Here is a 27,855-nt window from a genome sequence, read left to right on the forward strand (position 1 = left end):
TAATTTTTTTTTGCCTCGAAAGAAGCTTGGTCAAACATGCTATAAGTTTTTACAATATTCAATTGAATATTATATGGTGTAATTTGTTGGGATCTCGATAAAAAAATGGCCACTACCCGATCAATATATGACCAATAGCCAACACAACTATTTTGTCAACTCTTTGACATAATTAGCTCCTATTAATCAATTAACCGATATGAGTAGTTTTTCATATATTGGTGGTTCATTGATCTAAATTACCGTCTAAAACATATCAAAATTGCTAGTAATCAATGACATGATGGAGATAGCAAAATGATGTGAAATTTAATTTCTTTTGTCGTACACCCCGAACGAGCTAAGAAAATTATTATTGTCAATCCTAAATTCTCACCTCAATCCATTGCTAGATGATAAGACCTTCATCCTTTTTCATATGTCAAACCAAGCAAGTAAAGAGAATTTCTCATTTTTTTAATCTAAACAAAAGTAAGAAAATAAATTCATTTTCACTTTCCAACCTTTTACCTTCTCTCTTTCCAAAAAACAAAGGTCAAATCCAAAATTCCAAATCATATCAAGTTTCTACTACTTATATATAAGAGAGGATAAGCAACTGATGGTCAACATGCTTGGCACATAAATAGCGATTTGGTAATTTAAGTTAAAATATAGCAATATGATTGCTTTACTTTACCGTATCTTCAACATAATCTTTTGAACAATTTGACTAAATTGCCCCTGGGCTTATTTCATCAAACATCACCACACTTCTACACTCCAATCCCTCATATGGGCCCCAACGTCTCACCCTACCCAACTTTCTTCCTAATAGTTGAGTAATGCACCTAGAGGTCCCATTTATCTTTCCCATTTCTTCGTTTGATTTATATTGTTTCAGTGTTGATTGATCAGAGTAACTAATATGTGATGTTTACTCAAAAAAATAATACTTCATAATTTTAATATCTAAATGCGAATTTTTTACTTTAGTTATCTCAAAAGTGTACTTCTTTGTTGGTTCTTTCTTGGCAACTAAAATATTATTTTCTTTCACAATAATTTACATAAAAAGATTTATAGTTTAATTAAAGCTAATGTAACTTGTGAAATTGTAGTTATTTTTGCTGATAATTTATTTTTGTTTAAAAAAGTCTTTCTCATTAAAAGAATCCCTATTAAATTTATTGGCATCAATTTTATTGAGTTATCTCTTACATTGCATATATATTGTCTGCCAACATCATATTTTTAGTTTATTATTGAAATCTTACATGATCAAGCAATTAGACAAATGAACATTATTTATTAGTCTATCTAGAAGACATATATAACGAGCATTTTAAATTTATAATAAAGCACAATATTTATTAATAATGACGTCATAAGTAGGAATAAAGAAGAAAAATATACAATAAATCATAAATTACTACAATATACGTATGCAATAAGCAAAATGAATCCAGAAAAGTATGCAATAAGAGGAGAAAAAGGGGAAGAAGGAGTACAAGCAACTGGACTAGCAACAAGAAGACTCTACAGATAAAACGATAAAAAGGGTTAAAAAGATTCATAGTAAGAGAAAGTATGCAGCATGCAGAAAAAAGGTAAAAAGAGCACTGGGGCAAGAGTTAGGAGTAAGAAGTACACTCTTAGAGACAAATATGAGGAGGAAGAGAGTTTTTTTAAAATATATTAAAAAGAAAAAAAATAAGTTTTGAAATATCATATGGTAATTATACTATATTATTACCATTAATTCTTTATCGCCTTTGAGCAAAGTGTAGTTATCTTATTTTAATTATGCATAATTTTATGTGGACTAAGTAATTAAATATACAAACAAATATATTAAATTGTATAATTACATTAAACTATACTCAAGTTCAATTACATAAATATTTTCAAACAAGCTCAGAGTTTAAATATTTGAGTTATTTTAGAAACAGAAAAAATTGTCTACTTGAAAACCGAGTTTCTATTGGCGTTCATTGTCGGAGCAAATATAATATGCTATCCTCTCATACCAAAAGTCACACGCTCGATCGATGATACCCCTTTAATACTATTAAAACCTTTCCAAAGTGTTAAGCAATTCAATTTCCCCCAATTCTCTTGCTCTATCTCTCCCAAATCGTACGATTTAGAAAACCCTAATGTGATAAATGCTACTTTAACCCCCAATTCTGCAAACCCTAGAGCTCGTAGCTTTTGATCCTCGTTAAAATTCTCCTTTTTATATCGTTTTTGTAATGAAGAATCCTACGGACGTTTTTGAGTTCAAAGTTGAGGAGCAGCCTTCGGAAACCGAAGCTAATAGGTTTTGCAGCAAGTATACATTCACCCAAAATGGTAATTTTCAGCTTTATAAATTTTTGTTGTTATAGAAGTAAACCATGGTTTCTGAACTGTTTACATTTTATTTTTTACTTTTTGGTTCATGGGTGTGTAGTAACTTTTAATTTTATGAATTGTTTTTTTTATATTTATTGTAATTATATTTAACTGTTTAACTTTTTAGTTCCCATATGCGTGGGTAACTTTTAATATTGTAACTCTGCTTCTGTATTTTTCCTTCAGAAAGTATCATGTCTTTTAAAACTCTTTTATGAACATTTGGGTTCTGTGTTTTCCCCTCAGCAAGTATCATGTGTTATTAAGCTCTGTTCTGAACATTTAGGTTGTGTATTTTATTGTGTAACAACTACTTCAATCACAAGCTAGTTGAGGGTCATTTATATGAATTCTCAATTTTCATTTCCCTTCATTTAGATATGTCCCCCTAACATTGAAGGTTCTTTAAATTCTCTATTGACATGCAAATCTTAAAAAAGATTTGTTTTTTCAGCGCTCTTGTTGACTTGGATTCTGTTCCCGTTTGAGTATAAATCAAACTCATGAACTCTGGTAGATGGAGCACACTAGTATATTTTTCTTAGATCAAGAATTTGCTTGATAGAATGTTAGAGTTCGTGGTAAGTATTAGAGTAAAGTTAGCCCCTGAATGGTCAAATGTAAGATGTTAGCTGTATCTTCACATCTATTTAATACTCCCTCCGTTTGAATTTATGCGAACCTATATCTTTTTTTGTCTGTGCCAAAAAGAATGACCCCTTACCCTATCCGGAAACAATTTACCTTTATGCAATGATTTATAGCCACACAAAATATATGTGCTTCATTTTACACCACAAGTTCAAAAGACTTCTCTCTTTTCTTAAACTCCGTGCCAAGTCAAATGAGTTCACATAAATTGAAACGGAGGAAGTATCATTTATCGTCAAGTTATATATATATATATATATATATATATATATATATATATATATATATTTTTTTTTTTTTTTTTCATTCCTTCTTTATTTTTCTCAAGTGGAATCAAAGCCTATACATCCTACCAGTGTTGTCAAAGGCGCGCTTAAGCCCTGAAGCGAGGCTCAAAACATGTTGAGCGCTTCGTCTCGCTTTGTGGGCGCTTTAGTGTCGCATCAAGGCTCTAAGGCATACTTTTCCTTGTCAATGAGTGTAATCCTGAAAATGCGACATTAAACATTTGATATTTTACTTTATCGTAATTTTTTTCAATTTCTTTGTCCATATATTTGTTATTCAACAACAACAACAACAACCCAGTAATATTTATTATTCATGCTTATAATTATTAGTCTTGGACTACATATACATATTTTTACTTTTTCTCCCGTTGCGCCCTTTTTCATTAAAGCCCATGCTTTATTTGCACTTTGCGCTTAAAGTCCCAACGGACCTTAGAGTTTTTTTGCGCTTTTCACCTTTGATAACACTGCATCCTACGTTTCAAAAATAGATAATTTGGTATCTATATAAAGGTGGGGGCTGATCTATGAGTAGGAGATGTTGTACTAGCACCTACAAGCCCCAAATTATCAATAGGTTCTCTGAGCACATTAAAAATTCGTCCCAGTCATTTCACCTACCGGAATTCTTATAGGAGCTCCTGTCTCAATCACTTCTACTATCTGTTCCTCTTGTTAGACCGTCTGTAGCACTCATAGCTACAATGCTTACTCGATTATTTCCTAATTATTGTTGTACCCCACTAGTCATATTAATTGGTTGACTTGGTAAATTGGGAGACCGTCACCACGTCAAAGTGTTGAGGTGGATTTGGGGTCAAAGAACTAAGGGTATTTAATGTTGCTCTATTGGGAAATTGGTTATAAAGACCTGTGATAGAGGATAATGCTTTTTGGAGGGATGACTGCGGAGAAGTATGGGGTCTTGGAAGGGGGAGGAAGGTCTAAAATAGTCTCACTTCCCTACGAGTGTAAGCTATGGAGAAATATCTTAAAGGTTTTGAACGGGAAAATATCATTCTGGGTGGATTATGGGAGTAAGGTAAGTTTTTGGGGACCTTGGTGGTGCAAGAACAACATTTTGTGAATCATATTTCCAAATATGTATAGAATCTTCTGCCAAAAGGAGATGCTAATCTCAAAGATATGGAGTCTAGAACGAGAGAAGTGCATCGGATTTTGAGGTTTACGAGGAACTTACAAAATTGGGAGATTACATGATTTTTAAGTTTAGTCGAATTGCTTCACAAACTAGAAACTATACTGGATAGCCATGATGCACAAAGATGGGGGCTGGGGATAACAGAGTTTTTTCTGTTAAGTCCGACTATGAGAAGCATTTGACTAGGGAGAAGTCAACTTTTTCACATGTCTCAACATGGGCCCCTTGGATAACGAAAAAGGTTTGCTCTTTCACTTGACTAGCTGCGAGAGGTTTGATCTTGACAATGGAGAATTTGAGGAAGAGGAAAATTACTTGTATCAAACTTATCCAAAAAAAATAAATTACTTGAATCAATTGGTGCTTCATGTGTAAAAGTTCAGGAGAAGAAGGAGAAGAAGGGCAAGGGCAGGTTTATAAGCAAAATTATGGGGCACATGAACCCATGGTCTTTCCTCAAAATTAGATATTTTATGTATATATTTTCGCACCCATGCTTCAAGAAAGTTGAATGGTGCACTAGGTTGAGTTATTTACTAAGAGGGATAGGGATCAATTCCCACTTAATATATTTTTTCCTCCTTTTTTTAGTAGCGCACCCATGTACTAAAAATCCTAGATCCGCCTATGATTAGAGGGGAATGATCTCTTTTTACATTGTCAAAATGCATTTTGTTTGTGGTGGAAAATTTTGAGGTGGTTTGGACTTCAGATGATGATGTCAAGCACTTTAAAAAGAACAATGTTTACCTCCTTTAGCACTTATGTGGACAATATGGAGAGAGAGAAGTAGGAGAGGGTTTTATCAGAGTAGAGAAGGATTTGCACACTTGAGGAATACCTTCTTATCCTTTGGTTCGTCTGTCCCAATTTATGTAATACTCTTTCCTTTTTAGTCCGTCCCAAAGGGATGAAACTTTTTTTATTTTGAGACAATTTAGCTTTTAACATCACATTTTACGCCTACTGAATGATTTATAGTCACACAATTATCTGTGCCTTGTTTTAAAGTTTCAAACTTTTTCTTCCTTGCTTATATTTTGTGCCCAGTCAAACATCACATAAATTGGGCCGCATGGAGTATTTTTTTTTGGGTGCGCCCACAAGGTTCCTATGTAAAAATGATTGAGTGTCATTTGTAGAAAATCGTATCTTTTTTGTAAGGTTTTATACTTTTTCACTTTCATCCCTTTAACGGAGTTGCTGCCGCTTCTTTTTGTTTCTTCTTTCTCTGTTTCCCAGTTTGTACAAGCAAAAAAGAAATCCAAAAACAAAAGAAGACTACTATTAGTGGCAAATTAGTATTTAATACTTTCTCAGTTTCTCTGTTTCTGCTAATCTCTTGTTTAATAGTAAAAAATCAGCTTATATTTGCATTTATAAACCTTATAAAGCTTTTTTCCCCCGTTTAGTTGCTAATTGGTGTTTAATACTTTCTCTAGTTCTTCTAATCTTTTGCTAATAGTAAAAACTCAGCTGATATTTTCAATTATAAATTGATTAATGTCTCTTTTTCCTAATAACAATTTCAATGGCATTTAGCATTTAAAATATGCTAATAGGAGTATTATTTTTGTTGACTTCTTGTTTGTTTAGTTATTTTATTTATTTGTGCAATGCCATTTTGATATTCTTTTAAAATTGCGCTTCACTTCAATGAAGCAGCATTTCGCTTCTTCTCGCTTAAAGCCCTAGGGCCTTTGTTTCTTTATCGCACTTCTCGCTTTAAACAATACTGCTTTTTAGGTACAAATCTTGTATATGGGCATGTTATTGCCCCCTTTTTAATAAATTTTTTTATTATATCAAAATAAAGAGTAGACATACTGTTTCCTACGTTGAGCTCGTTTATGCTTTTGGTGTTGTGCATTTCTCATTTAACAAGGAAGGGTAGATGCAAGTCTAATAAGGATTAACTGCATGATCGAATTTGGGAGAATGACTTGACTGGTTTGTCCTCTTACCTAAGCTGTTAAAGAAGTGGAAAATATGGTTTTCTCTTGGGTGAAGTGAATTACAAAGTATGTTAGTATAGGAGCATATTTATCAATTAGATAGTAACATTTACTGCACAATTTGGATTTTGTGTAGTTGTTGTTCGAGAGTTGTGTTACTCATTAGTCTTGATTGGTACTTTGGTCAAATGAATTGATGGGCGCATTTGGTAGGTTGTTCAATATTTTTGTCGACTATCCATTTATGCATTCTTCCACCTCTATTTGTTTATGGGTTATTGGTTGTTAGGCAATTTGCAGTGACTAGTTAGATTATTCTGTAAACCCTGGTTGTCTGTTGCCTAAATAGAAGGGCCCATTGTGAGATACTTGAGGTTCTATTGGTCTACATACCTAATTTGTGATAAATTTAAGCCGGTTCCTACTGCCTGGTTCTGCTGAAAAAAAAGTAATAGAAGATCAGTCCTTTGTATTTGTGGATTCATCTATATTAATTTTGGTTCACATTTTTTATGTAAATTTGTTTGTCAACATTCATTTAAGGTGCACGAGGAACCAATATAAACTCGAAGGAGACTGGTGATGAACCTACTGTAGACATGGAAGCAGCTGACGGTGATTTCAATGGTAAAAGTGCTCGCTCAAGTCTGGATGCAGAAGATTGTAGTGATGAGAGAATGCTGAGATTGGGTGGCATTCCAACAATTACTTCGACAAAACAAAGGCGATATCCTGATAGGGAACCTAACAATTGTATAGATGGAAGTTTCTTGGAAGGCAGTTCATATACTGGAACAGCTTTTCAGGAGATTTTCCATGGATCTCCTTCCAAAGTATAATGACAATCCATGTTTTTCTTAGTAGCTTTATCATTTTGATATATTTTTCTCTAAAAACGGCCATTTCAAAGATGGAATATGTGCAGGATGAATCAGTTGGCACAGATTCTGATGTTGATGAAAGCAGAAGTGATGAATCAGCATCATACTCATCTGCCACCCGAGACAATTATGGTGTGTTCTTATTGCCCGTGTCATTCTTTTACACCAATATCACAACAATTCAAATATTGTATGGTCTGCTTACGTAGCTTCTTGTAATTGTTTCAGACATCTTGGATGGACCATTATCAAATCATCAGTTTGACCAGTGGGGAATGGTAATGATAGCTGCTCAATTAATGAAAACATTAGTGTAGTGTAAATAATATCTAGCAATGAACACTCGCTAATCCTGCTCAGTTAGTAAGTGAATGATTGAAGTATCTGCAGTTGCTGGCACCAAAGTCTTGTCATTTTGTCTATGCTCTATTTCTATCGTTATTACATTTTAAAACAAACTGCATTTGCATTGATATTGTATTCTCAATGTGTAAATATAAATGTCAAAACCGATAATGATATGAAACCAGGTGAAGTTTTGCAAATATTCATGATGTACTTGTGGGAATATTGACTTTCAGGGACTACTTGGTACAAGCTCTTCATAAGGATTGCTGTTTGTTCTCTTTTATCCTTTTAACTTTTGAGAAAGAAAAATGATACAGTTTTTGAGCAATAGCACTAGTGGAAGGTCCAGGTATCCACATGCTGGATATTATCTATCCTGAAAAATTCATGCGCTAGGACTTCTACTTTCAAGGATATCTGCTATTCTTTGGCCTGAAGTCTCTTAGAATTAATTATTGGTCTACAGTAGTGAACTCATTTGAAATTTAAATTATTTCATGACTTGTGCAGTTTAGTTTCTTCCATTTTATCCTTTATTTACCAATATTTTTCTATTTTGCAGTTTGAAAACAAGCCAATTGTTTTCTGTCCTGATTATCTCTATTATCGAGGAACATCCTACGCAGTCACAGACACTACAGTAACCTTTTCCAGTAATTGTGTTGAGGTCAAAGGCTCAACAATGAACGGGAATTCAGAGACATCTTGCATTCGCTTTGGAGTTGAAGACATATTCCAAATTCAATCTCATTTGTCAGGGAGGGTGAGTTTCATAGTTATTCATTTTGGAGCGAGTGTTATCTGATGCTTGCAGATGTCATGGGGCTGAAAGCTCTCATTGCTTTGTTTCCAGTTTGACGTGGCTGTGTTTAAGATCCATGTAAATAAAAGATCAACAACACAAAGTGAAAATGCTCACGAGAGTTCTGGTATGCTAACACTCATGCTCTTTTTCTTGATGTATTCATTTTCTGTTAAACTCTGGTTATATCTTAATTCTATGCTCTTCTTGTTTTGAAGTTTTTATGTTATTATGCGTAAGTGGGGATCAGTAATGGGGCTGTTTGGTCTGATTTTTGTATCCAGTCCATCCTTTCTCCCTTTCGCTCTATGGCTTTTGAGTAATGAACATAAGCATAGGAAATAAATTGAAAATATGTTTATTGTTTGGAGTTTCTTGTATGTGGACCTCTTCACTTTTGGAAGTCCTAGGGCTATGGGAATTGGGAAGTTGCTTATAACCTGCGAGAGCTGTCAAAATGGGCTGGCCCAGCCCAACCTAGCTCAGCTCACGTGGGCCTAGGCATTTTTATGGGTACTTTTGGTATGTGCCTAACAATCTTTCTTTCTTTCTTAAACTCCATGCCCAATCAAATGCCACCATATAAAATAGTGGAGAATTACTATTATATAAAATAAAAAACGCAATGAAATAACTTTTTTCGTTGTTGCAAAGGATCAAACCATTCTGTATAGATGACGTACTAATTATAGGTAACAGATTCCGTATTGGACAAAGATAATGTAGAAGAAATCAAGCCTCTTACTACTTTCCAATAATGTAGACAATATCAAGCTATGTTGTCGCGCAAGTTTACTCTTCTGTCCTTCCTTTTGATGGTACCTGTCTTCTTTCCTCTCACCATTGTATATTCATGTCTGTGTTGCCGTTTGTATCTACATAATGCTTCAGTCTCGTCAGTTTGTTTCTTAGAATGTGATTTGGTTTCTTCAACTTTATCCATTGTATATTCACATCTATATTGCCTTTCTTATATACATAGTGTTTCAGTCTCGTCAATTTGTTTCTTGAGCTTTTTCCAAAAAAAAAATTGTTTTGGTTTCTTGAACTTTCTCTGTTATATATTCACAACTCTAATGCCTTTCTTATGTATGTAATGCTTCAGTCTCGTCATTTTGTTTCTTCTAAAGTGTTTTGGTTTCTTGAACTTCCACCTTTTTGGCAATCTCATTGATAGAGAGGCAAAATATCTCCTTGTCCTCTCTAGATTCTCTTCACAATTTTAAGCTTCTACCCCCACTGGATAGTAGAGTTTGGTCTCAGGAACCTTCAAGCCTTTGTACTTGCAAGTCTCTTCTCTTAACTGCTTTGTCTTAGGAACCTACTGGATTTTATTTTGTCTTAGGAACCTACTGGATTTTATTCTTCTTTTATTTCAAAAGTGAAGGTTCCTTCCAAAACTAAAGCTTTAACATAGTCTGTATCGAATGACAGGCTAAACACTTGTGATTTGCTTCAAACTCAGAGCAAATAATGGTTATTTCTTCTAACTAGTGTGTAACGTGTAAAGAACTAAGCATATCAATGAGTTTCATGCACACTAGATGATGCACTGCTCTTTGCAAAGGAAGTCTCGAGGACATTATCTGCAATTATGGGGGAACCGTATGTCCTTTTTGATGAGATTTTGTGGCTTTGTAGTTATTGCAGAAGGCAAAACTTTGTTGGAGTATGCTATATTTGCAGTTCTGAGATGAATTTGGATTGAGTGAAATGCATTATTTGAAGTTAAAACTAGTCCAACTTTGGTTTCGGGCCCAGTAGTTTTGGCATTGAAATAGTGCAAGGCAGGAAGATAGGATCAAATGACATCCAAAGGGGCAACACTCATTCTTGTATACTCTTATTTGCTTTAAAACTTTTGATGTTGCTTTTTGAGGATAGCGTGACGCCTAGGCCTTGTTTGATTCTTCATCAACATTAATAATTAATGTTTTTTCGTAAGAATCATGCTTTTATAATGTAAAATGATATTACTAGAAAGAATAATAAAAAAATATAAAATTTTTATTGAAATGAATTTACTCTCCATCTCCAAGAATAATATTAACATCTTCATTGTGACCTCTAAGAAAATGCAGAATCACATGAATCATGTGATCGTGACACAATACATTGCAGAACTGCAGGATACTGATGGGTTCACTCACTAAATGAATATTTTAAAGCAGGATATCTTTTTCTTGAAGTATTCAAGCAGAATATGGCAGTAGAAGTATCCGGTATCATAACATACGACAACTATGTTTGAGTCTTCAAGCATACTCTGTTAAACATTAGAGCATTTATTTTGCTGTCTACAGCTTTTACTCTCAAAGTTGTATATTCCTTGCAATGACCACCAATTAGCGTGGAGCTGTTTCAGAAATCTAAAATCTGGTTAAGAGTTCAGGGCGGATGTTGCGCTGAAACGTTAGCAGTATTGTGATGTTGTTCTACCAGGTTCTCTAACCTAAGTTCAGCTGCAGGAGGACAGCAGATCTTGGTTGATGCTACATTTGTTTAGGGCTGAATTAGAGCTGAAACTGTTAGGAAAATTAGAGCCTTTCATATTGGAAAATCACTGAATTTGGAGGGTCAAATATTCAGGTTTTTAGAGCTGCTTAGGTTGGTCTGTCGACGTGCAGTGATTTGGAATTTTAGGAGGGAAACCATAAGATTGGAATCTCTGAAAATCCTGTTGCATTCCCTAGGAATGTCCCAAAGATGAGGCTGAATAAAGAATTAAAGAAGCAACAAATGCTTGCTTTGAATCCATATGAATGTAATCATGATCTTTCACCATTTCAAGTTCCAGGTACTGCATAAAGCTAGGATTTTTTTTATAACTTCGCTTCTTTTCCACTTAGAAGTGCAAATCAAATAGGAAAGATTAATAAAATGAACTTAAGGCCTTATTGCCATATTAAGAGCAAACATGTTGAGAGATCTAAGGTTGTAGGGCAACTTCAACTCTAGAAACTTAAAAAGAAAACTGAAAAACTTTAAACAACTTATATTCTTAGTGTTAAACCTTTGACGCATGCTACAAGATAGGTCCGTATATATTAATTTTTCTTCTTTCTTTCTCCACTTGTGTTTTATATTTGTCTTTATAGAAAGGCTTGTGTTATATATACATTGATGCAACATGTCTAAGAGAGTATGAGGTGGTTTAGTGTTTGCTGCTTGTTTCCTTGAAATCCCTATGGTCTCCCCTGATAAATTTGATCTTGCCTCTGGTAATGAATGCTGAAGTGCTTAATGTCAAAGGTATTGAGGAGGTGGAGTTTGCTGTTAATGATTTTGACTTGTCCGAGAAATGTGAAGCAATTCAATCTTTGGATGGCTACAAAGCAGTATGGAACTAGTGAGTCCTTTCAATCACCTTTTCTCACTTGTGCTATTGCTTTTGGTTGCAGAATTAATGTGTATATTAATTCCTCTTATGTTTTTGCTAGTTTTTGTTGAATGATGGGTAATTTTTGCCTGTTGAACTGGATTTTGAATTGTTATTAGTTCTAATTACTGGGGCTAATTCTCCGTGGAGTAACATTTTCTCATTCTTCTTTAGTTAAGAGGAAAAAATTACTGCTAGAGACATATGAATCTGGCTGCTTTACTGTGTTCTAGAGTTTCTTGTAGACTGAAATGCTTGGTTTCTTACTCCACTTTCATCCTCAGCTGGTTGGTTCTACCTCTTGATTTTAGTGCAGTGTTGTTTTGATATTTTAATAAGTCCCAGTTCTATCCATTTGCTGACAATTGCTTATTATTGGACATCATGACACTGCCCTTTCCAAATGCATGAACTTTAACATTGCTTCAAGCTCCATCAAGACACTGAGCTTGATTGATTCAGCGACTCTGCGTACCTAGGACTTAAGCTCTTCATTTATTATTTATATGTTGTAGTTGTGTTATTCTGCTATAATCTTGATCCACCTGGTCATGTAGCAATGAGATTGAAGAATGGAGGGAGAATTCACATGGAGAAACATCAAATCAGCAATCTAAGAAATATTTTCCAAGGTTAGTGAAGCGGTTTGTTATACTCTCTGTCTTTGCTGGTGGAGATTTGGATTCTGTTACATGAAGGGTCTCTTTTCTTATTTGTGTTAATAGTTGTCTTGTATCCATACTTTCTTATGCGATTTTAGTGATATTACTTTGGCGGATGCTTATAACTTGGTAAAAACACTACCCTTTCTCTGTGCATGTGCAGTATGCAGAGCCATGACTTTGGTACACAATATTTGGTTTCCATTTTATGGATGTTCTTTATTCTCATTCCATCTTTGACTTAGTAAATTAATCTTGTGGTGAGGGTTTCTTTGTCTTGGATTCTTTTCTCTCTGAAACTCTAGGTATATGAGCTATAATGGTCGAACTTCTGTCCAACAACTAGCCTTTTCCCCATATTCCTTATGCGATAGGTGATCCATGTTTTGGCACCTCCATGTTGTCCTTTTTCTTCTTTTTTTCCCTTCCTATTATGGTATTTATTCATTGAGCTCTTATCTTTGACTGGGTAACTTAGTCCTGTAGCAGTAGGCAATGAGAATTTGGATGTTGATATATCTAAGCTGCCTAAAAGATATTCTCCCAGTTGATTGAAACAGTTTGTTCTCCTTTGTATGTGGAGATTTGAGTGCTGCTTTGCTTTTCTATCCAGGCTTTCTCGTTTCTTATGTGTCTGTGTGTCTTTTCTTAGGCAGAGTTTAACACATCGGGGTTCATTGCGGGGTTCATTGTTTCACATAATGATCATCAAAATGGGGTGAAAATACCCATGCTGTTTTGATTAAAAAAAGGTTTATGCAGCAACTGTGAAGATCATCAAAATGTTATAAACCACTAACTTCATAAAAGAAAGAATCACCCAAGAAGGTAACTACATTGCTGAAAATCAGAGCAGCATGCAGGATCAGCCAATCAAAAGAACCAATGTATACATAGGACCCGTTTGGCCATGAGTTTTGCCAAAATAAATTTGGGATTTATTTGGCAAACACATGTTTGGCCATAGATTTTGCCCACATTTTGGCAAAATCCCAAATCCCAAAATCACCTCAATTGCTGATTTTGGGCCAAAACATGATTGTTACATTTTTAAATTTTTTTAAATATTACCCCAAACTTTTATAATTTGTAAAAGAGCCCACATTTATTACGACCAACTAAATATTTGATGAATATGCTCCCTTATCAGCTCAATCCTTTGTGCATCTTACTTTTGCTTCTGATTTGTAGGCTAAATGGCTTTCTGAACACTCATATCAGTTAACTTTTTCTTCTTAATTAGGAGCCGTAATTTTCTAATGGGATTTCACTGTAATTAATGATTTATATAGTTCATTATAAAAATGATAATTTTGTACCAAACTTATTTAAATTCAGGTCTATGGTTTGTGATAATGATACTATTGGGTATTTGTGATAGTTTTAGAACTTGTGGGTATAAGTCATGTTTCATGTTTTTTCAAATAAAAAGTGAAATATGTTTTGAAAAATCATGTCCAAACACATTTTCATCTTCAAACCAAACTTCACCCAAATCAGATTTTTCAAAACAAATTTGGGAATCTATGGCCAAACGCTAGCATAGTAAACCCCTGAGTAAATTTGGTTTTGGCACTGTTTTGGAGCGGGAATGAACTAAACTTTGGCAAGTGGGCGCCTGGGCGGTAGGACTTAACCCCACGAACCGGTCCAAGGTTCGAGGCTCAGATTCGCTGCACTGTGGTGGGCCCAACCTGGCCTGACTCAGCTCCTAGGGGGCTGAGGCTGTCCACCCCTTAAAAGCCCTAACTTGACAGGCCCAGTATACGGTTTAGCTCGAGATCTGCCAAGCCCACTTCCCTCAAGACAAAGGTATTCTTTAGGATGCTACTTTTAAGATATGACCCTTATCTTGTATTTCCAAGTTTAAAGGGTGCAACCAACTTCATAGAAAAGGCTTTTTGTGAAAAAATACACACCTTCGGTACATGTAACTTAATTACTATTTAAATTTATGACTTAATACAAATTAAATAGTTGCTATTGAAAAATTAACATCATATGAATAATCATTATTAGATTAACATTCTTACAAGTTACAAGGAATATGTTTGATCCCTTGATCTTGTATTTCCAAGTTTAAGGCCAAAATCAATTCCACCAAAAAAGAGAGGCTCTTTATTTAACAAAGCTCACACCTTTAATAGAAATAACTTATTTACTGTTGAAATCTATGAATTTTATACAAATTACATATTCACAATGAACACAATTAGCGTCACATATAAATAATACTGTAAAGTAAGATAATAGTTGTCGAAGAAGTTAGCTGAAACCAAGATAGACGTACGATACAAAGGAGGAACTGCAAGAGAAGGGGTAAAGAATGGATCACAACTTGGAAGGGTTAGAGAAGAGAGAGAGAGAGAGAGCACAAGACCCCGAGCCGGATTTTAGAGAAACTTAAAGAAAAAGAGAGTTTCGAACCTTAAAATCGTTGTTCCATTGTAAACTATATATTAGATTTGAATAAAGGAGATGATGTAGAATGGACGTGGGTTCTACCTAGATGGAGTTGTACTTGTATCATTATCAAGAGTAGGTCGTTGGTGAAGATGACATGTGCTGGTGCATGGCTCGGCATTGACAACAAAGAAAAGGCACGCGAGCCTCAAAGGCTTTGGTTCAATGGCAGAGCACAATGCATTATGTGCGGGTTAGATGCAAGTGACGAGTTCGGATCCTGCCGCAGACAAAGGCTTGGTATTTTAGTAAAGAATGATAGAGCGGCGGGCCCATTATCCATTGTTTTTGAATTTTGCACTAGTTGGCCCTTGGGGATTTGTCGATTATAAAACAAAAGAGGCACATTTTCTCACACACGATGCTGGTGATGGTTTAGGTTGTGGCTGGGTTATATGTTTATATAAGAGGTGCGATTCAAAGATCTTCGACTAGAGATTAATTGAAGATGTGGTTTTAGTATGTTCATTAGAGTTCTATAATGGATTCGTTTTTTATTTTTTCGGTGAATAGAAGAAGGGATTTTTTTATTTATTTGATAGGGGATATAGAGAAGCGACTTAACTAACTCTGGTACCATGTGGAAAAAGAAGAGAAGAGGAGAAAGAAGAGGTGTGGAAAAAGACGGTTAAAAGATTTTGGTAATGTCTAGATTGATCATTTCCTCAAGCCGTTGTGGTTCAAATAGTTTGTAAAGATGCTCTAAATTAGGAAATAATACATAGGGATAGTAATTGATATCCCTAATTGATCCCTAATTACCTTTAATGTGCATGATATTTTTAATCTAAATTCATATTTACAGAATATCTGTGATTGCTTTCAACGAAAGAAAACTATGACATCGCACTGCAGTTATGTGTAAGGATTAAAGAATAGAATTTTGGCTCTGCTCCTGACATGTTCTCCCAGTTGCAAACTAACCCATTTTTAAGTTATGGTTGTTAATCTGGTAAAATTCAGGATGTCCATATTAATCCTTTTCAGTGTACTTTTACTGGGCCTCACTAGGAAGCAGTTCAAGGACAGACTTCTTGGTGCAATATTTATAAAATTAATGTTGAATTATAAAAGGGACCCTTTTTGGCTTGTAAAATTTGGTCTTTCTCATTTGAAGTGTTAGTGGTAATTAGATATATAATAAAAAGCAAGATTTCTTTTCGTACTATCTGATGCTGAAGAAATTCAAAACTTTGCAGTTACGGTGAGCCGCTTGAAGAAGTTTATTATCCTAAAGGAGATCCTGATGCTGTTTGCATTAGTAAAAGGGACTTTGATCTTCTGGCACCAGAAACATTTGTCAATGATACAATTATTGATTTCTACATACAGTAAGTTCTCTGATTGTCATAGTCATACCAACATATAATTTTGGCCTACAATGAAGAATCATTGAATATTCTGAAACTAGTCACCTTGCTTAGTGCATGCTTCGTACATTTTCTTTTCGTTTTTCTCACAGAATTGAACAATATGTGAGGACTGTTGATTTATATTTTTTTTCCCTTTGACTTTAAACTTAATTTCTTGGTTTGCTTTGTGCCACACCATTCTCATTTGGTATGAATTGAAACTCAAAATACTGACAGGTATTTAAAGAATGGAATTCCACCAGAGAAGAGGCAACGATACCATTTCTTTAACTGTTTCTTTTTTCGAAAGTTGGCTGACATGGATAAAGATCCAACCAGTGCATTTGATGGCCGTGCTGCTTTTTTGCGTGTCCGTAAGTGGACAAGGAAAGTGGACTTATTTGATAAGGACTTTGTTTTCATTCCTGTAAATTACAAGTAAGAAATGTGAACTTCTGTTTTCTGTAGAGGTGCTCTTTTGTAGTTAGTCGTAAGTAACTTATCTCGTGAACTGACAGTTATCACTGGAGTCTGATTGTCATATGCCATCCTGGTGAAGTGGCTAACTTTACAGGCAAGTCCATTCTGTTTTGCTTGACTTTTGCATTTGCCTTACTGTTTTTCCTAAGAAATTGTTTTGTGTCTTTTAGATGATGATACTGCAGTTGGCCCAGTCAAAGTACCATGTATATTGCACATGGATTCTTTTAGAGGAAGTCATGTGGGTCTCAAAGATCTTCTGCAAAGGTAGCAGTTTCCCACTAACCAGATACTAATATTTGAGAGAGTTCTTCAATGTTTGCCAGGGTACCATGCAAGAATATCTGACAAGCAGGGGTAGTAGGCAGTGATGCTTGAATTATCACTGGTCGTATCACTACCAAGCTGTATAGTTTTTATGGATGTTTTTATAAACTGAAAGTTTAGATGCTACAATTTTTTCTATCTTGTCTTTAGGAAAGCAATGAGTGCATATGGGGTTGAGATTATGCAACCACAGGCAATTGCGTTCTAATAAACTAGGTGTTTATGGGGTACATATGTCAGGCTCAGCCTAAGCGTACTCATTAAATTGGCAATCATAACTATTGTATCATCTTAGGAATCATTTGGTTCAACGAAAGTTATACGGGGATTATATACTGGGATTGTAATATGGAGATTAACAATCATGAGATTATTTTGTGCATATGTATGTATATACGGTGTGTAATCTTAAATATGTGTTTGGTTTTGAATGGTATAATATTTGCTTACTATTATACCCCTGAGATTCTTAGTAACATTTATTTGGATTAAAACAATGCTAATTCCCATGTAAAGCCTTCTCAGTTCATTGGAACTAGAAGGAATTGATTGGATCCAATATCGACTACCTTAGAAATGTGGATAAATAAATAAATAATAAATAGTACAAAACAAGAAGAAAGATCATGTTTCCTTCTGTTCTTTGTTCTCACCTGGAAAAGCAACTATAATAATAAGTAGCAGTCATTTGAGGAGATTGTCTTCAAAGTTCTTTTTTTCTCATTAGGTGTGGAGTAGTTGGATTTGGAAATTTTTATAGAGCAACTATTAAGATAGAATCAGTTGTTTGTTGATTATACAGATATTTGATAGGAACCTCGTCATGCTCCAACTCTATAGTCGTGCCTCAGTGTCAATCACTTTTCTGAACAATTATATACCCTGCAGAATCATCTGCTTCTCACTTAAGTCTTTATGCTACCCACCCTGAACCGAAGAGGAGTAGGGGAAGATAGACTTAATGATAAAAAAGATGCTTGAAAGATGTTTTATGTAAACAATGCAATCTTTCTACTTCATCAGAGGCTTAATGTTACAAGTTAATTCAAAGTTTTAGCTGGCATAGAGGCACTTAAAAGTTGTATCGTATTGCTTCAATACTCTATGCTGCTGCAGAATCTAATGAGTGTTGTCATTTCCATCTTAGTTTGCAGTTATTTTCCTTGCAGACAGCATCAAATTGACTGAATTTGACTTCAATGCTGTCTTAATTTCCTCTTTTAATAACAGCTACCTCTGGGAGGAATGGAAAGAGAGGACAAAGGAAACGTCTGATGTTGTCTCCTCAAAATTTCGAAATTTGAGATTTCTCTCTCTTGAGGTACAAGCTGAAGTTTCATTGCCCATTCCTATAAATTATTTGCATTCCCATACAAATCTTGTCTCATATGAGGAATTTGAATGTTCAGTATGAGAATAAATTTCAAGTTTATGAGATGATGTAATTTTACCTTCTTTGATATTGCCTTTCTGTGTTAGAGACATGGTCTCTAGTTGATTGTGATGCTAGTTGGTTAAGAATTGTGGTTGTCATCATCCTCATGGACTCCTTGATACAAATGTTTTGATATAAAATTCACTGAGGGGGAATGGTATAAAGGTAAAGTGCATCGGATGTATGACAAAATTTATTGGATAAGAATCACTATGAAGTTGAATTTTCGTAGCAAAGTTCTGTTTTCAGTAATATCATTAAAATCTGTTCAAGTGTTCATATCCTACCACGTCAAAGGCTGTGGTTTGAAAGAATTTGTACTTCCAAAATTACATTGGAGCCAAATCATTGATTTGTGTATCTATGGTCTTTAACATAACTAACTTTGTCCTAAATTGCCAAGTGGTTTATTGTGAGGCTGCAACTTAGCTTAATGTGGATGTTTTTTCCTCTCCTTTTAATAATATATAGATTGCAAAGGAGAAATGTAATCGAAGAGTCTGAACAAAACAACATATACCCTTTTTTGCTACCAGGGAAAAACCCTTTGTCCCATATGATCTAAGATATCTTGCTTGCTTCTTCAGGTTAATTGAGAAGTTACCGTTTTTCTTCAAAACTTTTTCTGTGTATCATATTACGTATAAAAAAGATCAGATACACTTCTAAATGAAGAGCAGAAGTTCAAGTTATTATAGGAGCTGATTTTATGCCTACTTTGGACCTACTTGGATATAGAGAATTATTCTTGCCTGGAAGTTCAAATTATTATAAAAGTTGATTTGATTACCAACTTCAGACACAATTGCATTTAGAGAATTGTTCTTGTATTACTGCCTCTGTGTAATAAAAGTTGGTGTCATTGTTAGTGCTTTGTATACAATGATTTAATGGATGATACAACAACAACAAACCCCGTGTAATCCCATAAGTGGGGTCTGGGGAGGGTATTGGGTATGCAGCCTTACCCCTACCTTGAGATGGTAGAGATACTATTTCTGATAGACTCTCGGCTCAAGGAAAGATGAAAAAAGAAGCAGTAGCAACAAGCAGTAACACCAGGAAGATAATAAGAAAGCTGAAGCGAAAGAAATAACAGGTAGTAATAGAAATCTAAGAGTAAGAAAATACAAGACTAACACTCATACCACTGTTATGGACAAGGTCATGTACTCGGTAAGTTGAAACAATGCCATATCCTGCCTTATTACCTCTCCTCAATATTATTTTGGCCTACCTGTACCTCTCCTCAGACCCACCAAGGCCAACCTCTTACACCTCCTTACTGGGGCATTTGTATTTCTCTTCACATGCCCGAATCATCTTACCCTCGCTTCACGCATCTTGTCCTCCACGGGGGCTACACCTAATCTTATCTATCTTGGTATGCCCGCACATCCATCTCAACATCCTCATTTCTGCTACCTTCATCATCTGAACATGCAAGTTCTTGACTAGCCAAAACTCTACTCCATACAACATAGTCGGTCTAATCACCGCTCTGTAGAACTTAGCTTTAAGTCTTGGCGGTACATTCTTATCACACAAAACACCGGATGCAACCTTTCATTTCGTCTACCCCGCTCCAATACGATGTGTGACATCCTTGTCAGTCTCCCCATTTCTTTGGATTACTGATCCAAGGTACTTGCAACTCTTCAACTATATGGAACGGGGTCATTGAGAAATTTGAGAGAAGATTAGCCTCCTGGCAGATGCAATACCTTTCTATGGGTGGTAGACTCACACTAATCAATAGTTTCCTAGACAACATTCCCACATACTACATGTCACTACATCATATGCCCAACAAAGTGTTAAATTGTTAAATCAGTTGGACTGGATAAGGAGAAATTTCCTTTGGGAAGGGAATAACACTGAGCATAAGTTTCATTTGGTGAAGTGGAAAAAGGTCATCCTCCCAAAACACCAAGGAGGATTGGGAATCAAGGACCTGGCAATTCACAACAAATACCTACTGATGAAGTGGCTTTGGAGGTACACACAAGAGGAGCAACCTTTGTGGAAGATGGTGGTCAATGCTAAGCACGTAACTCAAGGCAATTGGTGCACTAAACTCACAAGAGTACCCCATGGGGTGGGAGCGTGTAAGTGCATACGCAGATTGTGGGAGAAATTCTCTGAACACCACCACCTTACAATTGGAAATGGGCAACAAATCAAATTTTGAAAGGATAAATGGTTTGAGAATTCAGCCCTAAGGATTGACTATCCTAACCTGTTCCAAATTGCAAGTGATTCCGACTCTACATTCATTCAAAATAAGGATGGCCCCATTTGGAATGTTACTCTAAGAAGGAATTTGCAGGACTGGGAGGTTTCTGATTATGTTCGACTGTTAGAGGCACTACATGGCAAATTCCTTTCTTGCAAGAGATGAGGATGGAATTACCGATCTTTGGCCATGGAAATTAATATGGAGAACCAGACTACCACCCGAGGTCATCTGCTTCAGCTGGACTGCACTTTATGAGGCATGTTTGACTCAGGAGAACCTTGTTAAAAGGAACTTCCAGTTAGTTAATAGATGCTACATGCGTCAAAGGGATGTAGAAACCAACAACAACCTATTTCTACATTGTAGAGTTGCAGCAGATTTTTGGAGCATGTTTTGCTCTATTTTTGGTATTAGCTGGGTTATGTCTCACAACATGAAGGAGGCATTTCAGAGTTGGGGCAGCTGGAAAGTTGATAAGACCATCAAGAATATCTGGAAAATGATACCTCGTTGTATTTGTTGGAGCATATGGAATGAAAGAAATAGAAGATGCTTTGATGGACTTTCAACTCCTAACCACACCCTAAAAGCTAAATGTCTTTTGTTTTTATTAGCTGGGCAAATGTTTCCCCTGTAGATTCCCCCGAAACATTTGTGAACTTTGTTAGCTCTTTGTATCTAAGTTAGCATATATGTAGTAAGCTAACAAGTGATCTTTTTTTTTGCTTTTTGAAGCTTCTATGCTTCTGCTGCTTGTAATATTTTGCATCTTCTTGATGACATCAATGAAGACAATTATTTCATCCAAAAAAAAAAAGAAGGTACTTGCAACTTCCTTTCTTGCAAGAGATGACTTGTGGATTAAGCCCCACATCCACGTCCACGTCCGCTTCATGAGCCATGTGACTAAACTTGCACTCCAAGTTTTTTGTCTTGGTCTTGCTCAACTTGAAACCTTTAGACTTCAGGGTTTAAAGGTTTGTTAAGAAAATAAATCACCTGTAGGTCCCTTTTCCAAATTAAAACTAATATCTCACATCGATAGTACCCAATGTGACGACTTCCCCTATCTTTGCAGAATGCGCTTAGTGTGACAGCTTCTTAATCAGTAACTTTTTCCTCACTCCTCAATGCTTTCTGCGAATAATAAACACAAGACACCTCCGACTAAAAAATCTAAATCATTATTAATTTTGGGCATAGGACTACATTTTATAAAACCTGTGGTAAGCAATATTTTTGGATTGTGTTGTTGTAGACTAAGGATGCAATACTTTATCTTTAGCATAGGATGTGAGTCATGTTACCTCTATTTGGGCCTTCAAGAATTTGGGCATGTTTAGTGTGAATTGTGAAGAGAAATCTGAGGTTGATGGGCCGGTTCTTGGACCCAAGTTACTGGTTCACCTGTCACTTAACTGATAAAAATTAAAGCTCTCTAATGTTTCTTTCACTAAGAAATTATTTATTTCTCGACTCTTATGCTTTGTTAGTGCATCTTTGGAGAGAGTACCACCTTACTTGCATTTTCTCTTCACCGATTGTAGCTACCACAACAGCAAAATCTATCAGACTGTGGTCTCTTTTTACTACACTATGTGGAGCACTTTTTGGCGGAAGATCCTGCTTGTATCAGTCCATACAGGATAAAGAACTACCACAATGAATTTGTAAGCGTGCTTGATTTGCACTTCAGTGTTATTCTTCAAAGTTCTTCAATTTTTGTTGTCTTCCACAATTTTAAATCACTTATTGCATATGAATGGACATTAATTTTTTGATTTCCTCTATTCTGATTTGATGCCTATCCTAAGGTGTATTAATTGTTGAATCCTTTAACCTGTATGGGAAATGTAGTCTCAGAAATAGAAACCTTCTTCAGTAAGATAGTTTTGAGACCACTTGGAAGAATTCTCTGTCTGATATGCATTAATGTGAGACAACAATGTTGAGCTGCCTTTACATCTCTGTTATCTTAGTTGTATTTGATACATGTTAATCGCCTTTAACAACTGTGTTTTTTGCGTGTATGTGCGCCTGATGTACAATTTGGCATTAACTGATATGCATTAATGTGAGACAACAATGTTGAGCTGCCTTTACATCTCTGTTATCTTATTTGTATTTGATACATGTTAATCGCCGTTAACAACTGTGTTTTTTGCATGTATGTGCGCCTGATGTACAATTTGGCATTAACTGGTTGCAGTTAATATTTGTTTTGTGGTGACCAAAAACTTGGTTTCCCTGCGTTAGTGAATAAATAATGTACTATCCCCTCTTATGTCTTGTGGGAATCTGCTCATTACCTTTTGTCAGGCAATAGGTGCATAACCACCCTATGTTTTTGAACAGCCATTAACCCGTTCTCCAATTTGTGACAAAAACAAGCTCAGAAATGCAATCAGCCCTGTGTCTTTAAATGTGGTTTTGATGGGTGGGATTACCTATGTGTCAAAAACCACTAGGAGTAGGAGAGCAACTCCACTCCAATTTCTTTCTCAAGGTGCGGTGATTTACTTAACTAAAAGTAGGGAAGTAATTAGTACTATATTGCATCAAGCGTGCTGCTGCTTCAGATTGCTTCTTCCTTATTTTGCTTTCACGAGCAAGTGATCCTGAGAAGATATTGTGCATTCTTACAATAGTACTATGGTTATTTAGAGTTTCATCTTTATTGTTAAATGAAAACTTTGGTGCACTTCTTAATTTCTCTCTCAACCAGAGTATATTGAGCATTAAATTTTTTTACTGGACTTATTTATGCTACTGGTTGCACCATCTGTGACCACCCATTCTCCCAAGTTATAGAGAAGAAAGAGCAACGGAAAAGAGATAAAGGAGGCAACTGCATATGAGTGGATTATGGGTAGGCTTGATATATTTCAGACATTTGTGCCATGTCAATCGAACTATCTCCTGGGTAAAGAAAGGAGAATCTAGAAAAAGAACTCCTCTCCCTGCTGTGAATATGAAGAAAATAGATCTTTTCCAAATTGAGGAACTTGGTCTTGTCTAAACAGAGCTCTCTGCTACTTCCACATAGCTGACATAGTATAGTGGTTACCTTGCTTAGTGTAGCATTCGTCCTGGTTAGCAAAGTCCATATCCTTAGATCTCGGATTGGTATACTAATTTTCTTTCCTTCTTCCCTTCTGCTAGCATCATTCTTCTCAGTTCTATTTTAGTGACTTCGATTATTTTATTATGCTGTTTATGCGTTTGTTTCTTGCATTCGTTACTCTTTTCCGGATTCTTGCTTGTATGCTTTGGGAATTTATTTTTGGAATTTTGTTTCTTTGAGTTGATGAGTTTTCATGCATACTAATTACTCTACTTTCTTTTGAATTCAGCTTAGCGTAAACTGGTTTCAACCTCATGAGCCTTCTATAAAGCGCAGTGCAATTCAAAGACTAATCAGTAACCTCCTCAAGAACCTTTCTCTAGAAAATTCTCCCTCTTGTGCGAGTGACAGTTGTTATCCTGAAGATGGTCTCAAGACAAGCAATTATGATGAAAATGCTGTAGAATTAGTATCTGAGCAATTTGGTTCATCAAAGAGTTCAGACAATTTACCATGTTCTCAAGCTAATGAGATAAACCCATTTCCTACTTCCTCCCTCAGGGGTGTTTGTGCTAGTGATTCAGGCCTTGTTTTGAACGAATCTTTTGAGCCTGAATCTGATGAAGAGTCATTGCTTGACATGCGCTTTGGTCACTCAGCATCTTTTAACGAGTTTAGGAGTTCGTTGCCACCAATACAGGTATGTTGTTATATATCGGCAACTAGTTTAATAGTTCTCAAATTGGTAGACATAAACATGAAAATAAGTACCTATGGTTATAATGTAATCTTCAGATCATGAAGTTCATCATTGTCCTATTTCCTTTCACTTTGCCCTTTCCTTTTGGTTTCAAATGAGAAAGAGGGTGGTGCTATCTTCTACGAGCAGTATACTGATTATTGATGCATAACATAGAAAAAGCTAGCTACTTCATTGAATATGTTCTTAGAATATCCTTGGGAACTAGGAAGTATTTATGGTTTAGTGAAAGATAAATTTCTTTTCCTTTTTAAGCTTATTTTGAAGAAACTGAATGATATGGTTTGATTTATAATCTAATAACAGTATGTTAATATAGTTTCTCTATATAAAAGAGTAAATTATAATATAAGGGATAACTTTGCGACTTGTGAATTTAATTATAGCTTTGTTACATAGAAGTTAAAAGAGGTGAGGTTTAAATGCATGCCTCCAGTGAAAAAAATTCAAGTATAATTTCTGACACAAAATAGAAAACAAAAATTTAACATATAAAGGACTAACTTATTTAAGTTATAAAATAATTTATTTACACTAAATATCAATGAATGGAAGTTTGTGTTATATCTGAAACCATAGGGGGTATGTGTTACATGCTGAAATCTCAGGGGAGGTTTGTGAAATTATCTCTAAAAAGTAAGAATAAATATAATAATCATATTGAAGAAGGAATTGAAAATTCAATTAATTGAAACATATGAAGTAAAAGCGATGTCAAACAAGTTCAAAAATCATTTTTAATTTTTTTAATTCAGATGCAAATTTCTAATTCAATTAGTGACTAATTCTTCTACTAAAGTTCTAATTTCCTGTCCTAATATTCTTATATATTCATCTAAACTTTCCTTAACAATTAGTGTGTCGCTTGTCATATGTATTATTGTCTAATGTTGTCTTCTCTAAGAACAAGTTATGGGCATTGAGGTGTACGTGGTGCCTGCACTATATTGCCGGTTTAGCAAGGCGAACGACCTACCCTATGTTATACCAAGAGTTAGGGGCTGGTGCGTGTATAAATGGCCTTAGCGACACCTGCTTTTATTGCGCGGCTGAATAATTACTTGATTTTCTTTCAAACTTGATGTGTGGCATTTAAAACTATTAGTTTAAACACTTTGCAGCAAAATTCAGTAAAATGATAATATCACCAAAAAGAAATAATCTACAACTCCTTGGAAAGAAAATTGGATCCATCATAGTGGGATGAGGTACAGTAAAATTAAGTGAGTCCATTTCCAGCAATTCAAACAGTGCCAGTGATTTGGCCATCTTTTGCTACATTTGAATGAACTTGTCTTTGTACAATTTTTGCTTTAAATAACTTGATAACTGTCAACATTTTTTTTGAAATGGTAAAAGTTGATAACTGTCTACAAATTGTTTATCTCAAAAACAGCGTAAAGGTTAAATTGGAATTGATATTATCAAAAAATTCCAAGATTTTTTCTGTTATTCCGAGTTCCAACTGACATTTTTTCCGAAACTTATCTCAAAACTAACACTTGTATTGTCACTATCATGCGTTCCATGTCACAATAGCAAATTGAAATGTTACATGTCAGTTCTTTTGTTTCTCCCTTACAGGCCCCCAAGCCCATTTTCCCAATGGCCCATATTTACCCTCACCAATCCCAGCTCTTCAAAGTTGCAGCTCTTCCCCTCAAGCCCCTCTCTTTCATTAAATGATAGGCCTGTAGCTAGAGGACACACATTAACATAATGATCGAATGCTTTAAAAAATGCTCCCTAGATGCACTTGAATCCATTGATTAAGTTTGTCTGTGTGTGGGTGAAAGAGAGAAATTGAGAGAGAGAGAGAGAAACAGCTGTGCAAGCGAGGAACAGAGAGGTGATGGCAGGTGAACAGAAGCTCTGTTAATCATACAGGCATCAGAATTAATTTTTTAACATTGCAGCCTGACATCTTTTCTCTTATGTATGTAAGAATCTTAGTGTTAGTTTTGGAATTACTTTTGAACACGTGCTGGGATGAGAGTTATATATAATGCAAGTCTTTATATAGAACTTTTGCAAAGATTCCCTTTCTGAGAATTCCTTAAAAATGGACGGTGTTCTGTTATCGTGGTCATTTATGATACTGGTTCACCTTTTGGACATCAAAGGAGTAATCTACAATGCATCTTGTTGACCGCTCCTGCTTGCTTTATTTTTGCTTGGATATTAGCCAGTTGTCTAAGTTGGATATCTGATGGACTGATTTTTGGTTGTAACATTCCACTTTGCTAAAGGGTCTGATTCTGTTTCATATGCATTATATGCATAAATCACATTGAATTCGTATTATTGTGTTGAAACTCTGCTAGAAGTCAGAGTTGTTGATGACCTTTTTGAAACAGGAAGAGGTAGAAGCTAGAGATCACCTCGTGTATACGTCAACTGAGACTGGTCTCCAGCATCTGGGTGGTAGTGGATCTGAACCCTGTGCTTTATCCTATTCATCAGGGTCTCTGACTGCTGAAGCTTCCTGGATACCTGGAGTGTCAGTTGTCGAAGCTGTGGACGAGGAAGACTCATCACCAACTAATTCAGTCCACGACTCTGAAAATCCATTGGAAGTTGAGGTTGTAGAACCATGCAGAGTAGATCAAAACATGAATTCAGATGACAAAATTAATCATCCAAAATCTGCATCTGTCAATAATATTGATTGTTTGGTTGATGGCGAAGCCACTTCTGGCGAGCTGCTGGACATCACTTTGGCACAATGCTCTGCCGAGACACATGATAACAGTGATACTGGTCCTGTCACCTCTTGCCAGGAAAACCTATATGATATCCATGGAAATGGAAACCTTGCCTGTAAACGTTTGCTGCTCATGGGTAGCGGTCCTGGCTCAGAAGCAGATGCTCAACACAATGTGAAAAGGATACGGCTTACACCCTTGGATGAAGGGGAAGTAGCATTTAGAAGTAACTTGTTAGATGATCTGCATTTGTAGATTAACGTATGGGAATCTTATCAAGCATTCTTTGCTCTCAAGGAACTAGGAATACAAGATTATCTGTTAGATGCACACCCCATCCTGTGAATATATTTTAGTGGGTAATATCTGTACACCCGAGATCTGATTTGTTGTAAATGCTCTTAACCCGGGTTTTGGTATCATCCAGTTAGGCACTAATAGGTGCTTGATATACAGTATTTGGACTGATCGCGAATGCTGTCTTATTTTAGTTTCTTATCTATGCTAACAGATATTTGGTTGAA

General features: G+C 35.5%; 1 protein-coding gene across 5 annotated transcripts; it reads left to right on the top strand.

Moving 5' to 3' along the window:
- The first annotated feature begins 1,934 nt into the window (after positions 1-1,934).
- Positions 1,935-27,855, top strand: LOC104119910 (probable ubiquitin-like-specific protease 2B). 5 transcript variants are annotated; one of them, XM_070199892.1, is made up of 16 exons: positions 1,935-2,334; positions 6,978-7,267; positions 7,345-7,447; positions 7,544-7,593; positions 8,226-8,426; positions 8,517-8,592; positions 11,703-11,814; positions 12,402-12,476; positions 16,169-16,300; positions 16,559-16,759; positions 16,840-16,895; positions 16,972-17,068; positions 18,359-18,449; positions 22,350-22,472; positions 24,156-24,566; positions 26,984-27,855. In XM_070199892.1, the coding sequence occupies exons 1-16, from the start codon at positions 2,235-2,237 to the stop codon at positions 27,584-27,586; spliced, it is 2,721 nt and encodes a 906-aa protein (XP_070055993.1). In that variant the 5' UTR covers positions 1,935-2,234; the 3' UTR covers positions 27,587-27,855. The 5 variants fall into 5 exon arrangements, with proteins under 5 accessions (XP_070055993.1, XP_070055995.1, XP_070055996.1 ...); XM_070199894.1 differs by having other exon boundaries at positions 6,978-7,238; positions 7,343-7,447; XM_070199895.1 differs by having other exon boundaries at positions 6,978-7,237; positions 7,357-7,447.

Source organism: Nicotiana tomentosiformis, chromosome 4 (genome assembly GCF_000390325.3).
Source record: "Nicotiana tomentosiformis chromosome 4, ASM39032v3, whole genome shotgun sequence".
NCBI classification, from domain to species: Eukaryota; Viridiplantae; Streptophyta; class Magnoliopsida; order Solanales; family Solanaceae; genus Nicotiana; species Nicotiana tomentosiformis.